We start from the raw sequence: 14,578 nt of genomic DNA, 5'->3' as shown, positions 1-14,578 counted from the left end.
CACACACACACACACACACACACACACACACACACACGGTTTCTTTAAAAGTGATGCATTATCTTGCAGTTACAAAAGCTGGTAGTTTAGAATGAGTGTCAGCAGTGATTCCCCTGAGATCCTGGAAATCTCCTGCCTCCTCCAGCTTCTGTTGACTGTCATCTGTTAATGTCAGCAGCTGCAAGGATCATTGGCTCCTTTTTCTTCACTGTTTGCAAATTCTTTAACTATCTAGGATCTGGTCAACTTGATTCCAAGACCACCTTCTGGTAAAATGATAACACTTAACAACTCTTATGTCAAAATTAGGGTATAGTCTAGATTTCTTGGGGTTTAGCCCTGGTGTTCTGTGAAGTTATATTGGTGATGGTTGATAAGATCTTTGACTCTATACATACATACTTTATCCTATTGGAGAAATATCTTTATTTTTTTCCTACTGATTTTTCCTTTTCTATTCTCCTTTCCTTGTAGGACTTAAGCTTGTGTATTGTGATGTTGAGAAACCAGAGGCATGTTTATATTTTGCCTTTTTTGCTTTGATATAAAAGATTGTGAGAGGTTGAGAAAACCAATGTCATATCAAGGATGAAAAATAAACATCAGTGTAATAGTGGTATAAATCAAGAGACCACACTGGGAAGAGACAAGCATGTATTTTGGACTCTTCTGAGCACCATCCTTCAAACTACACTGAAATATGGCCATAATAAAAGTCAGTTTGAGGAGGAGCATCCAGCCCTCAAAGCTAAGCTTAGTTATGTGGTGGTGGTGGGAACCATAATGACTTTGGAAATTATAGTGGACAGCAACAATCAAATTATGGACCCATGAAAGGGGGCAGTTTTTGTGGAAGAAGCTCAGGCAGTCCCTATGGAGGTGGCCAAGGATCTGGAGGTAGAAGTGGTGGATCTGGTAGGTTTAAAAAATAATAGAAATGGCTACAGTTCTTAGCAGAAGAGAGAGTGAGGAGCTGTCAGGAAAGCGGCAGGTTTCTCTGAGACACTTGTTCTAAGTGCATTAGAGGAACTGTAACAATCTGCCGCAGGAGGAACGATGGTCCACAGTCAGAAAAGTTACTTAAATAGGAAACCCTTCTTGTTCAGGACTATCACAGCCACAGTTGGCAAACAGTGCAACTATTGACTAATGGTTAGTGTCAATTAGACCTCATTCCCGAGGTCTTTTATCTGTCGTGGCTTTGTCTTTTTCTTTTACTTTTCATTACATCAGGTATATTGCCATGTAAATTGTGGCAGGGGTACCAGGAATAAAAAACTTGAGGAATTTTTAACTTTTCAATATTTATGTAGTTCAGTTTTTCTAAATCTTAGTACAGAAACTAACAAAATGCAGTTTTGAAGGTGTTTCCTGGTGAGTTAACAAGAAATGAAGATCATTGTTAATTACTATTTTGTATTTATTTTACTAAAGTTAACTGTAAAGAAACACCTACTGACTTGCAATTTAAGGGGAATCTATTCTCCCCATTTCCAAAACCATGAGGAATGGACACTGACATGTGGAGAGAACAGATATTTGTATAATTAGGAGTGGGTAATAAAAATAGCATATTTGTGAACTTAATAGTATTAAGATTACCTTCAAATGAAAAAGATCTCAAAAGTTTTAAAAAAAAGATTAGCTATTCAGTCTGTTGTCCAACAACTCTCTTCACAAGTGCGTAGTGCATGTCAAATAGCATTTTGTGATGTATTTACTTCATGAGCTATGAAGTTTGAAGCAACTGAGAGGTCAGATATACATACTCACTATAGAGAAAATTCGTGCATATTGGGTATATGTTCAAAAGAAAGACAATAAGACAATTTGCTGTGTGATGAAGAATAAGAGCAAGCTAAATAGCTAGACAGACAAACAGATAGACAGATAGATGGGTAGGTAGGTAGATAGGTCGATAAACAGACGGACGGGATAGACAGATAGATGGGTAGGTAAGTAGATAGGTCGATAAACAGACGGGCGGACAGACGAACAGACAGACATATGGGTAGGTAGGTAAATATATGGATAGATAGATAGAAAGATAGATAGATAGATAGATAGATAGATAGATAGATAGATAGATAGATAGATATAGATAGACAGATGGGTAGGTAGGTAGATCAATAGATAGATGATAGATGATAGATAGATAGACAGACAGACAGACAGACAGATAGATACACAATAAAATATGTGCTGGTCTCCCATAGAGCTCAAGGGTGAACAGTCCTTCCTGGCAGGCAGATGCATGCTGTCAGCTCAGCTCTAACTTTCCTCTCTCAAGCCAAAGCTTCTCTTCCAATTCTGATTGTCCTCCAACCAGCAGAAGACAGAGAAGTACTGCAACCCAAGCATGGCTCTGTACAAACAGTCCTGGAGTGGTATTATCAGTACCTTTTGGTCAACCTCACCAGCAAGACCACTTTCTAAAGCTCGCATAGCTTCAAGGGGTTTCAAGATATGCAATGGTGTCTAGGAGCCTGTGTATCCACTTAAGAATATTCACATGGGTCTAAGTTACTATCCCCATTGGTGAGACAAAATACTTGACAAGGGCAGCTTTAAAAGGCTCATCTCAGCTCATTGTTGAAGATGTACAGTTTATCTTGGTGGGAAGGCATGGGAGGAGAGTGAGGTCACACTTCATCTGCAGTCAGGAAGCAGAGGCCTATAAGTGCTAAAACTTATCTCATTGTCTCTTTTTCAGCCAGCCTGGGATCCCGTTAAAAGAAATAATGCCACCATTGTTAAAAGTGATCTCACATCATATATCTCCCCTACAGACATGACCAGAGATCTGTATCCTGGGTGATTCTAGACCCTGTCAAGTTGACAATCTATATTAACTAGGAAAATGGGTGCATATGAGTCCAGGAGAGCAAACAATGGTAAGTTATAGCTTAGGTACATGAAACCTATGAGCATTAACTTTCCATCTATTTTGTGTACCCCTGAGCAACAAAGACCTTTTCACTCAGCACACCTACACTTAGCCTGATCCCCTCTCAGGATCTTCTTCTGGCCACTACATGAACACAGCAGGGTTAGAAGGAGAAAGGGGCCATATCCACTTGATATCCCTGTGTTCCTTCTACCAGACCCACCCATCTAGGCACATCTAAGTGCATGTAAAAGTCAGACCTGGGCTCCGTGGTCTTAGCAACAATGTGCTATGCTGAACTGCCATTATTAAGAAGGAAAGGAGGAGTCGGGAAATAAGAATACTGCTCACCTTATGAGGAGCAGAGCAGAACTATGCATCTGGGCCTTGATGGGTGCCCCTAAGTTATCGAATGTAAGTCATCTACATATCAGTTGTACAGTAGTACAGAGAATGGAATTTTAAAAATCCCTTTGATATTTATAGTGTAAAAATAATGGTTAAGACAAATTCTCCCTCACCAAAGTCCCCAGTTCACTCAGCCCCTACTTTCTCACTTATATAAGAGCCTCTGACTATGGAAAGATGAACTTCCAGGGAGATATTCAGACAAGTGTGTCACTCAGCCACGTTGACAAACTAGGTTAGAAAAGTCAGAGCAAGTTTATTCACTGGCAGGTTTCACGAAGAGAGCACCAAGACTTCCCTCTCAGCCTCTGGTACAATCATCTCAGAGAGGCTTGAACAAATATGGAAGTAGCTGCCACATTACACAGAGCCCTAGTGCCATTTATTAGCCTTAGAAATTTGTTCTACAGAAGCCAACAATATATTTATACATAGACATATTATGTATAATTTATTCAGAGTCCTAAAAGAGAAAAATATTGATATGTTAATATTAAATATTATTGTAGTTTAAGATTTTGGATAAACCTTAAAAGGCTTTCATGTAATTTCATATAATGATGTGGGGATGAGGATGAATTCTTCTTAAGAAATAGGATTTTGGATCAAAACAATGTAGAGAGGCACCCACACTGGAAATGGAATGTTAAATAATAGTCTGGTCCAGTCACTTCCTTATGACCAAAAATGCCTTAATTCCTTTTATTGTTTAATTGTATGGTTGTTTTTTATGTTTATGTTTTTATTCTTCTGGTACTTGGAATGAACCCCAGGGACTGAAGCCAGGGATAGAATATTAAGTACAGTGTTCTATGGGGTTTCACCCCCAATTCTCTATATGGTTTTTATCTTGAGGCTAGATTTCACCAGACTAGTTCTGAACTTACACTTGGCACTTTCACTTTTCCTTTCTCAGCCTCCCAAGTAAATATTTCTGGGGGCCACCCAGAACCGTTTGATGTTATCAGTGTTAAATGACTATGCCAAGGCTATGGAGCCACCAGGCTTCTCTTCCACAGTTCTATTCTCTATCTAAAGAGCCCTTGAAGCTGACTTCACATGCAATCAGAAGACATTCAAAGTACATGATAATTTGCTATGAAGTCTCGTTCCAGAATCCACGGTGCTTATTAAGATAAATTAAATTTGTGTAATGAAAACACTGAGCAAACGCTGCATTTAGCTCCTTGGCCTCAGTTTGTGTGTGTGACTCACACGCAGCTCCTACACTGAAGAAACATATGATGTAAACATCAATATAAACAAATTGGTGTATTGGGTAAGTGCAATGCATCCAGATTAGTGCAGACTGCTCATTACACACAGAATGAGATCTTGGAGTGGAGAAGTGGAATACAGACAAGAACAAGAACAAGAGGGGCTTGGAGCACTTGCAGTTCAGGGGCACACATCTGTTCCATTCTGAGGTCTCACTCGGGGCACTGTCCAAGGGGTTCCTTGATCCTCTGAAGTAAGATCAATGGCTTCTTTGCAAGTGTCTCCACCCACGAATAGCTCCAAGGGTCTGTGACAATCCTCAGTTATCATGTTTGGGGTGACAACAAATGAGACCAGCTCATCACAATTGATCAGTGTGGGTCACAACTAACACCCTTAGCTTCCAGCTTCAGGGAGACCTCCAGGAGGCTCACCAACGGATCAGAAAGTCACAGTGTTAAAATATATCCCGGGAATATGGTATGTGGCCAGGCAGAAATGGACCAGCATCTGCGGCTGGCTCAGTCAATCAGAAGAAAAGTAAACTGCTCGGTCTCCAGGTTTTTTTTCCACTAGGTATGCTTATCCCACCTAAATCTAAGAAACCACATGGCAAGTGCTGGGTTTGTGGGTGTCATGCAGCTTCTCTTCTGCTATAATGAGGAACCTGGCCAGAGCAACTACAACTAATGACCAGTGCTCTGGATCAGCTGTAAAACCTTCTGCAGGACTGTCTCTCTAGAGGGGCTGGCATCGACCAGATGGCACCTTGGGTTCTCCATACGCTGGTACGTCGTTTCCACCCTGGAGGCAAAGAGAAAGGGGAGAAGTCAGTCTCCTCTCCCACCCAGTTCATCCTGAAAAAGGAACTTTCTAACCTTGTTACTGCAGCTTGGAGCAAAGCCCCATCTAGCCCACCTTGGAGGCCAGCACTGCTCCTGAACAGATACAGTTGGGTTTGTTCAATGAAGGATGAAATGTCCACAGTGACACTTAATAACTGGCAACCTATTGCCTGCCAGTCATGTATCTTGGCTCTTCCTTCTCAGTTTATGCTTGGAGTTAACTGAGGGTGACCCTCTTCTTTCTCAACTGAATGAAGATAAGGTCCCAATTATCACCCTAGAGTCAGAGATCACCCATACACAGATGCCATGAGTCTTAGAAGAAACTTTGAACTTCAGACTTTTAAACTTGAACTTGAGACTGGGATAGACTATGTGGGCTTTTGAAGTTGGACTAAATGCATTTTTTTTTATTATGTATGGGCCGCAAGACTATGGGGGCCAGGAAATGAAATGTGGTGGTTTGAATAAAGAATGGCCCACATAGGCTCATATATTTGAATGCTTGGTCAGCAGAGAGTGGCTCTACTTAGAAGGATTAGGGGGTGTGGCCCTGTTGGAGGAAGTGTATCATTGCATGTGTTAGAAACTGAAGCCAGGCCCGGGGTCTCTCTCTTCCTGCTGCTTTCCGATGGATATGGATATAGAAGTCTCAGCTCTTTCTTCAGCACCATGTCTGCCTGAGTGTCACCATGCTTCCGGCCATGACACTAATGGACTAAACCTCTCAACTGTAAGCCAGCCCCAGTTAGATGCTTTCCTTTATGAGAGTTGCCATGGTCATGGTGTTTCTTCACAGCAGTTGCTGAAGGTCAGATCCAAGTTCTCTTGCTTATACAGCAAGCACATGGCAAACTGAGTACATCCCTAACCCTGAAACTCTGGGTCTTAATCAAGGTCCCACCATTGCTGGCACAGAAAACGCACTGTTTTCAAGTGGCAAGGCAAAAACCAGGTGATAACAAGCACAGAGACAGGGACTAGAATGGCTTAGAGAACATTGCCTCTTGCACTTGAAGCATGGGAACTGTGCCCTTGGCTCAGATCCTAAAGCAGTTCCGATCTTGTCTCCAGGGACCGCAGGACTCCTGCTACCCACATCATCCCAGGTACACTTACTTCTGACGAAACACGTTATTGGCCTCAAGTTCAGCCTCTTCTTTAGTCTTCTCCACACCCCGGCCCTGCAGTCTGCGCATTCTCTCCTCAGAATTCACAGTGAGCAGCAGGACCAGGTCAGGCTTCAGCAGGTCTCTTGGCCACTGGTACACAGGGTGGTGGGCAGGAGGTAGATGCTGTATACCCCCACTCATCTCAGTGGCTATGGCATAGGTGGCTGTACTGTGCCAGTACCTGAGAAACAGGGCAGCAATGAGCTCTAATCTTTGGGAGAAGTGAACACACCATTTGCGGATCACAATCCAACTAGGTCAGCTCTGCCGAAAGCTTCTCAGCACCACACAAATGGAATTTAATTGTTTTTTTTTTTAATGTAGAAAACACAGACATCAGAGTCAACAACAGTAGTAATGGATGAACTAGTCATGAAGTCATATATTTGATTAAAATTACCAAACGTCAACCATAAGGACAGATGTCAAACCCCTCCAGGCCTTCAGTACACTAGCTTCTATGCAGAAATGTGGTAGGGGTGACAGACATGCTCAGCAGTACATTTGTATTTAATGCTTATATCCTGAGCTCATGAAATAGGGCAGGCCTGAGAAGTTCCCACGCTTTGCCAAATTCAGCTTGCCCATAAAATCCATGTTTAAGGAAGAGAGGCTACAAGACCCCCCATCTCTTCATAAATGTCTACTTGTGAGCTAAGAAGAGAACCAAGCTAGGCAGCCCCCAAAGACAGCCATGGTCAAAAATGAATAGGAATCTAGCCCACTCTTCCTAGGATGCCATCAGTTATCCATCACACACAGAAAAGGGTTCTGTCTCCTTGTGGGGTGTGGTCCTTCCTCCCAGATTGGACCACATACCATCTTCACACCTTGTCTCTGAGCAAGGATGATGCTCTCAAATATCACAGACCCTTCTCAGACTTCACAGTCCTGCTCCTGATCTGTGAAGGTCCTATACAGAATGTTCCTCCTTCAGCTCCCCAAACCAAGAGGAGACTCTACTAAGGAAATATGTGCTGGGATCCACAGCCATTGTTACAGGTGTGAGATCCTGTCTCCCCCGTGGACCTTGCATTTCTTGAGTGGGAAATGTTTCTTAGTTACCTCTGAGTTCTCAAACCTGGAAACTATAAAACCAACTCACAGTCAGTATGCAGTAAATGAGTGTTCCTCATGTCTGTTAATGAATGTCATTTATTAGTGTGCAATAAATAATGCTCCTTATGGCTACAGATGCAGGCATATATCAATGCATAATATTAATGAGCAGAAATAGGCCAACTTATGATATTACTACAACAGGGGCTCAACTCTGTATGTTCCAGCAAATCTAGTCCAGGTGTTATCACTAAAACCAATGGTAAACAGCAGGAAAGGAGTTCCTGTCACTGTAGTCAGACAGGAAGACAAAGGGACCTGTATTCTTAGCTTGGTCTTTGGAGACATTGACATGAGTATCAGTATTAAGTAGGGGAAAGGTAAAAATGTTTAGATACAAGGTACACCCATAGTCAGTCTTTATCTAGATATGGCCTGGTTGACCATATACTTGGACTCGGTCAGGAGGGAGGAGGGATGTACTTTCCATGAGAAATTGCTATTGTTTAGTGGTAGTAGACTCAGCCCATGCTGGGAGATGTCCACCAGTGACAGAGACATAATGCCCAGAATCAAAAAGAACACGGGGAAAACTCGGAGCAAAGGGGATGGAGGTGTCAAGCATCACACGTACCATTTTAAGTGACCCATCAGGACTTAGTGAGCACTGTGAGGCCTCCACAGACCCAAATGCAAAGTGTAATTAATAAAAGCACCCCCACACCCAGGCTTTCGTTGCACTCAGATTTTTTATTCTCATATCAAGTGAGTAAATGTAAAGCTTCATATCGGATGTCAAAGAGAATAACCCATATCACACAATCACATACATGTTATAGAAACGTAAGTTCTCAAGGAAAATAAAGCCATTTCTAGGCCTGAAGACTTTCCGAGGCTGACTGACAGTTTAGGCTGGGTGATCATAACAACTCCTGTTGTTGTCTGCATCTCTAGGTTCCCGTTTTCAATCCTTAACTTTCAATAGTTTTAAAGCTTATTCTCAGAAAGGCAAAGGACACAGTGGGGACCACAGGATATGTCCACTGCATTAGCCTAAAGGTTGTTGATTATGTTAGTAAGAAGAATAATGTCTGCAAGTTATGACCTAACCTTTTTTAAATTAGATTTTACTTATTTATTTTATATATACAAGTATACTGTTGCTCTCTTCAGACACACCAGATCCCATTACAGAGGGTTGTGAGCCACCATGCGGTTGGTGGGAATTGAACTCAGGACATCTAGAAAAGTAGTCAGTGCTCTTAACCACTAAGGCACCTCTCCAGCCCATGACCCAAACTTTTAAGATCCACGGGCCTTCTTGGTAAATTGCAGAAACTGATTCCAACCTACCCATGGCACTATTCCAGGTATTAATGGGATGTAGACAGTTAATTGGTCATAGACTGAATTCATCTTGTAATAATAATACAAGTTCACAATGGAGTACCTGAATACATATGCAGAAGGAGAGAATGACTCACATTTTAGAGAGAAGGCATCTCACTACCCACCTGTCTACAATAACAGGAAACTTGGCTGATTCTTTAGCTATTTCAGAAGCCATGAGATAATTGCCCAACGAGTAAAATGCTCTTCGGATGATAGTGGGCTCCTCATCAAAGGTCTTCCTCCACTGGCTGATGCAGGGGGGTGGAGACTGTAAGAGGACAGCCTTGAGAGACTCTGACACCGACTGTGTCAGTGTGGTCTTACCTACGGGACATAAAGAAAGCAGGACACTTCCTAGTTGAAGCTGCCATGACACTCTCAAAGGTTAACACTGACCTATTAACCAGAGAAGAGGAAAGGTCCTTAACCTGCAATGTGTTGGCCTGCATAAAAAAGCAGGCTGAATAAGTCTTGAGGAGAAAGCCAGCAAGTGGCATGCCTTCTATGGCCTCTGCTTCAGTTCTTCCTTCCATGTTCCTGCTTGAGTTCTGCCCCTTGACTTCTCTTCACAATGGGCTGCAAGCTGTCAGACAGAACAAACCTTTTCCTCCCTGAATTGCGGTTGGCCATGGTGTTTATAAAACAACAGACACCTATCTAAGACTCGCTGGTTTTTTTTACCTTCTTCTGGGCCCTTTCACATCCTTCTGTTAATTCTTCTCAAGGTCCCTCTGCCTGGTTTCTCTCCACCTGCTCCAGGCCCAGTTCTGCTCAACTCTCCTCTAAAGACCACTCTGCTCTCCCCACCACCCCCACCACTCTTGCTGCTTTGTATTTGGCATTTGGCTTGGCGTTTGGGGCTCCTGGGTGTCCCCTTTTTAGGGTATACTTAGGTATAACTTCATAGTCCTGGATGTCCCACCCATTGCCTGGAGAATGGGCCTACAATGATAAGGCATAAACTACCCTAGACAGATGCTTTACATGGACCTCCCTGAGCTCTGTTTACTCTTATAGCCTTTCCCTCCTAACATATTTGCACTCCAGATAGCAAGGCTTCATCTGTGACTGCTCAGTTTATTGATCCCAACAGTGATGACCATTCTGCTGTTGTATGCTGTGAGAAAATAGTCAACCTATACCATGTCCTGAATGCCCAGCTCCACAGAAGAGTATTCATTGAGTTGCTGAACAGTAGAGAAAGTTACAGGGCCTCCTTCATGGGGCTGAACCCAGGCAGCCATCCCTTTCTCCTCTCCCTGGTATCACATTCTGAACTTTACATGTGCACACTTGTGTGCACAGGGGTGTGGGGTTGAAGGTTTGTGTTTTCTTTTTGTCTCGCAGGGTCTGAATTATCTCCAAGTACAAAATAAATGATCAAAACATGAATAAATACCCACTGGCAAATGGGGACCTGGTGTTAACATTCTAGCTGTGGCTGCAAACAACCTGGACTAGGTTTTCACTAGGTGATGAGCTAGCTGAATGTCATGCACACTGCTTCTCCCACTGCATGACATGCAGAGACAGGACAGTGAGTTACAGCCATCTCCCCCCACCCTCACCCCTGTGACACAAGGGATTCCTTGTGGAATGGACCTTTGAAATTATTAAAGATAACCGTCTAGGGCCAGGGATGCGGTAAAGCACTTACTTGGCATGTGTGAAATCCCTAGATTCAAACACTAGTACTGCAGCCCTACTTCTTGTTCTGTTCCTGTGACTGCAACTAACCAAATCTATCAGGAAGAAATGGGTGTATTTCATCTTACAACTCCCAGCGTACACTTCACCACTGAGGGAAGTAATTCAAGTTAGTAATTCAAGGCAGTAGCCTAGTGGGCAGGAACTAAAGCAGAGACAATGAAGGAAGGCTGCTTACTGGCTTACTTCTCCTCCTGGGTTGCTTAGCATGCTTTCTATATAGCTCAGGACCCTCTGTCCTGGGTAGCACTACCCACAGTGGGCTGGACCCTGCCCCATCAACCATCGATCAAGAGAAAAAAATGTCTCCATCAACTTTCCTAAAGGGCAGTCTGATGGAGGCATTTTTTCATTTGAGGCCTCTTCTTCACAGATGACTCTAATTTGTGTCAAGTAAACAAACAAACAAACAAAAAAAGCCAGCACTCTTCATCCATCCAAGTGGCCCAGGAAAGGACTGAAGCACCCATTACCTTCAGCCTTGCCCTGGGTTTGAATGTTCGGGTTACAATGTTGACATATCTCCATATTCCACCCCTCTTGAACAGCTCAGGAAGCTTCCATGGCCTCCTTTCCCCAGTTTTCTCTAAGAGGAGGCCTCTCAATGGCCTATGGCTCCTAGATATAAACTGTTGGCCAAAGTACTGCACCTAACCCAGCCAATGCTTCCCTCTTTCTTGTCCACATGACCGAATCTGCACTTAGATCTAATCTTGGTTCTTAGACTACAGATTGGATCTGGCCTTGGGTGTCCTCCGGAGACATCAGCAGAGCAGGACCTGCTGAAAGCTCCATTTACTCCTTCTTGCCCAGTGTCAGCCTGGCACACTGTGCCATTTGCTATTGCAAGAACGACCTCCTGCAATCACTCAGTCCGGAGCATGGACAATAACTACAAAGCAGGGTTTTCTTACCAGTGGCATCCAGTCCTTCAATGACAATGACCTGGAACTTTCCTTTCTGGATCTCCTTTGGGCACTGATCAACGAGGTTAAGCACTGCCCGGGCTTCTGGAATAAAGGATGTGCACTGTAGGAAAAAAAAAAAAAAAAAATCTGTGCATGAGCAAGGAATTACTGGGGCTTCAGAGACCCTGTGTCTGCCCTGTGTCTCTGAAGGCCCAATGCTAAAGAGGCCTATTCCAAATTAAACATGATGCTTAGAACATGAGACCCTAGTATTTAGAAGCTGAGACATACTAAAAATAAAAAAATAAAATAAAGAAGAAGAAGAAGCTGCAACTGTCTGGGTTACACAGCCTCAATCCTTCACTATAAAAAGGACAAGCAGACATCCACAGCCACAATGGTACTACAGGTCTTGCTGGAAACCGGAGGCCTGAGGAACTATAACCACCCTGTAGACACGTACACCTGCACCCCACCACCAACAATGTGTTTACACATGCTCCTAAAGGCCCAGAAGGCTGAGAAAAGTGCTTGAAGCTACAGCAGCCAGCAGTATGTGTTTAGAATCTGAAGTTCCTCACCACATCCCATGCCCGGAGGACCTTCATCTCGGGGCGGCTTTCAGTTTACTGGTAAGCTCACGGCGGGCCAAGCACGCTCCAAAGAGCTTTGTAAGTATCAGACTGGTCAATCTGGTATGAATGCTTCTGTTACTACCACATTATGGATTAAGGAAACTGAGGCAGAGTGTTGGAGAAACAAGCTGAAAGTACTTAATGCCAGACATCTGATCATCTGACCGACCGCGGGTTTTTTGCCACCCTCTAGCCCTAGCCCTATAAACTACATAAACCAGCAGGCCCCGGGCACTGTTTGGGTATAACACAACCTTGGGTGTTTTGCTGGAGGCTCTGCTAGAAATCCCTTGTCCTCCATCACAGAAACATTTACAGATGACAGGTACGCATGTGTTGGGGAATAAAAACAAAAACTCTTGAGTAGTTGGTGGGCCGAATATGGCCCACAAACCAGTTGAATACTTACACCCTCTTACACTCTCTAATACACATAGCAGCTCCGGCACCCCAAGATCCCAGCCCATGGGTCATCAAGTTGACAAAAACCAATACAGGAAACTGAAGGCAGCACCAATGTCTAACACAGAGCTTACCCATTTTGCCTACACCACCTGGCTTGTGAGAATAAACAAACCGGGCAGAAAGCATTTGATTGGCCAACCAAAGTGCAGAGTCCCCAGCTCAACTCATCCCGTTGGAAACTCTTACCTCCTCCAATACGGCCCGTGCAGCGTCCCGGTCTTGGAACACCGCAGAGTTGAGCAGATCTGGCAGCAATGGGTGCAGAAGAGGCTCCACTGCCGGCAGGACGCATGCGCAGTCCACCTGCACCTGCCGGTCCCCCTGCAACTCCCACAGACGCCACAGCAAACCCTGGGAGTCAGTCTGGAACTCGGCCAACTGCGGGCGCGCCGCCTCCTGGCAGGAGCCCAGAAGGTGCAGCAAGTCGCTCCGGGTGTCCGGGTGGTCGCTAGGGTCGCGCAGCAGGAAGCCATGCTGGATTTCTCCGGCCTGATCGCCTGGCCCATATCCCAGCAGTTTGCTCAGCTGGCACCTCTGCAAAGGACCCCGGCGCAGCTGCAGCAGCAGGCGCTGGTGCACCCGGGCCGCCTGCACCCGGGGCCCGCAGCCTTCGCCTGGAACCAGTGGCACACACAGCGCGTAGCTGCGCCCCGGGGGCCCGAGCAGCTCTGTCAGGCGTGCGTCCCGGTGGCCCGCCGCGTCCCCCAGGACGAAGTGAGTCAGGGAGCAATCCGGCAGCTCCACAGTGAAGCGCCGCGGCCGAGCCATCGTCCCCGTGCAGGCCCGGTGTCGCGCGCAGAGCCTCCGCGACAGTCGCCCAAGCCACAGTGGGGCTCGGGGGCGGCTTACTAGGGCCATGGGTGCCCCGGACCGCGCCCTCGGCCACGCCTCGGAAACGAAACCGCGAGGAATACGGGATCCCGGAGAAACGAAAGTGAAGGCAGCTGCTGCTGGGACCTCACGTGTGGCTGAGCTACTCCGGGGCTTGGGCTTCTCTTCCTCCCACCAGAGCCGCGCCTTTAACCGCCGGTGGCGGTTAGGAAATTCTGACCCTGAGCTCTGGCGTATTACTAACACCGTGTGGTCCCCTGGCAACGCCTGCTCTTGAGAATTCCAGGCTCTCCTGAGGAATCAGCTTTGTCTGGCTTGGTTCTATGGTGGCAAGGGCTCCTAGCCCCAGTTTTGGATCCCTAGGCTACTTATTTCTGTTTTATGAGGATTAGGAGAGCTGGAGACTGAGGCACTGGATCTCCTCCCAGACACACACACACACACACACACACACACACACACACACACACACACAGGGGTGGGGGGAGAAGGAGAGAGGTAGGGAGGGAGGAAGGGAGGGAGGAAAAGATTGCTTTATGGCACACCTGTGCACAGGCACCTGACCTCCAGGTACCTGGCCTCAACTTAACCTTTCTGCCAGAGCCGGTCCTAAAACCTGTTTGGGCAACTTCTCAACTTTGCAAAGGAGGAACTCTTCCAGGGTACCCCTTACTGACATGGAATCTATTTGAAAAATGGAATGTTTGTCCAGGTTGTCACATTACTTACTTGCCAGTTAAATTTTTTTGTGTTCAGAATTTTTTTTTAACTTTTCAGCCTGTGTGTGTGTGTGTTGTGTGTGTGTGTGTGTGTGTGTGTGTGTGTGTGTGTGCTGGCTATGTTTTAGGAGTCTCGAGACCACCTTAACCTGGTTCACTGTAAAAGATATGGGTCTCAATGATGTTTCCAACTCAAGATTTATCCCCACACAAGGAAGGGATAAGGCCAGGGTAAAAAGACCGTTGTTGGTAGAGCAAGAAGATGTGATGGGCAGCAGACCCGGGGTGAGCTGCTGAAGGGACAAATCACTTCCAGCAGTAAGTTAGCTGCA

General features: G+C 45.2%; 1 protein-coding gene across 1 annotated transcript; it reads right to left on the bottom strand.

Annotated features, from left to right (window-relative positions):
• Nucleotides 1–4,435: 4,435 nt before the first annotated feature.
• Nucleotides 4,436–13,557, bottom strand: CMPK2 (cytidine/uridine monophosphate kinase 2). The gene is made up of 5 exons (XM_080923392.1): nucleotides 12,883–13,557; nucleotides 11,603–11,717; nucleotides 9,104–9,305; nucleotides 6,478–6,711; nucleotides 4,436–5,317 (listed from the first exon to the last, which is right to left on the bottom strand). The coding sequence occupies exons 1-5, from the start codon at nucleotides 13,552–13,554 to the stop codon at nucleotides 5,200–5,202; spliced, it is 1,341 nt and encodes a 446-aa protein (XP_080779518.1). The 5' UTR covers nucleotides 13,555–13,557; the 3' UTR covers nucleotides 4,436–5,199.
• Between the last annotated feature and the right edge of the window lie 1,021 nt (nucleotides 13,558–14,578).

Source organism: Micromys minutus (assembly GCF_963924665.1).
Source record: "Micromys minutus genome assembly, chromosome: 1".
Classification (NCBI taxonomy): Eukaryota; Metazoa; Chordata; class Mammalia; order Rodentia; family Muridae; genus Micromys; species Micromys minutus.
Note: the sequence above shows the minus strand (reverse complement) of the source record. Positions and strands in the feature narration are given on the sequence as shown.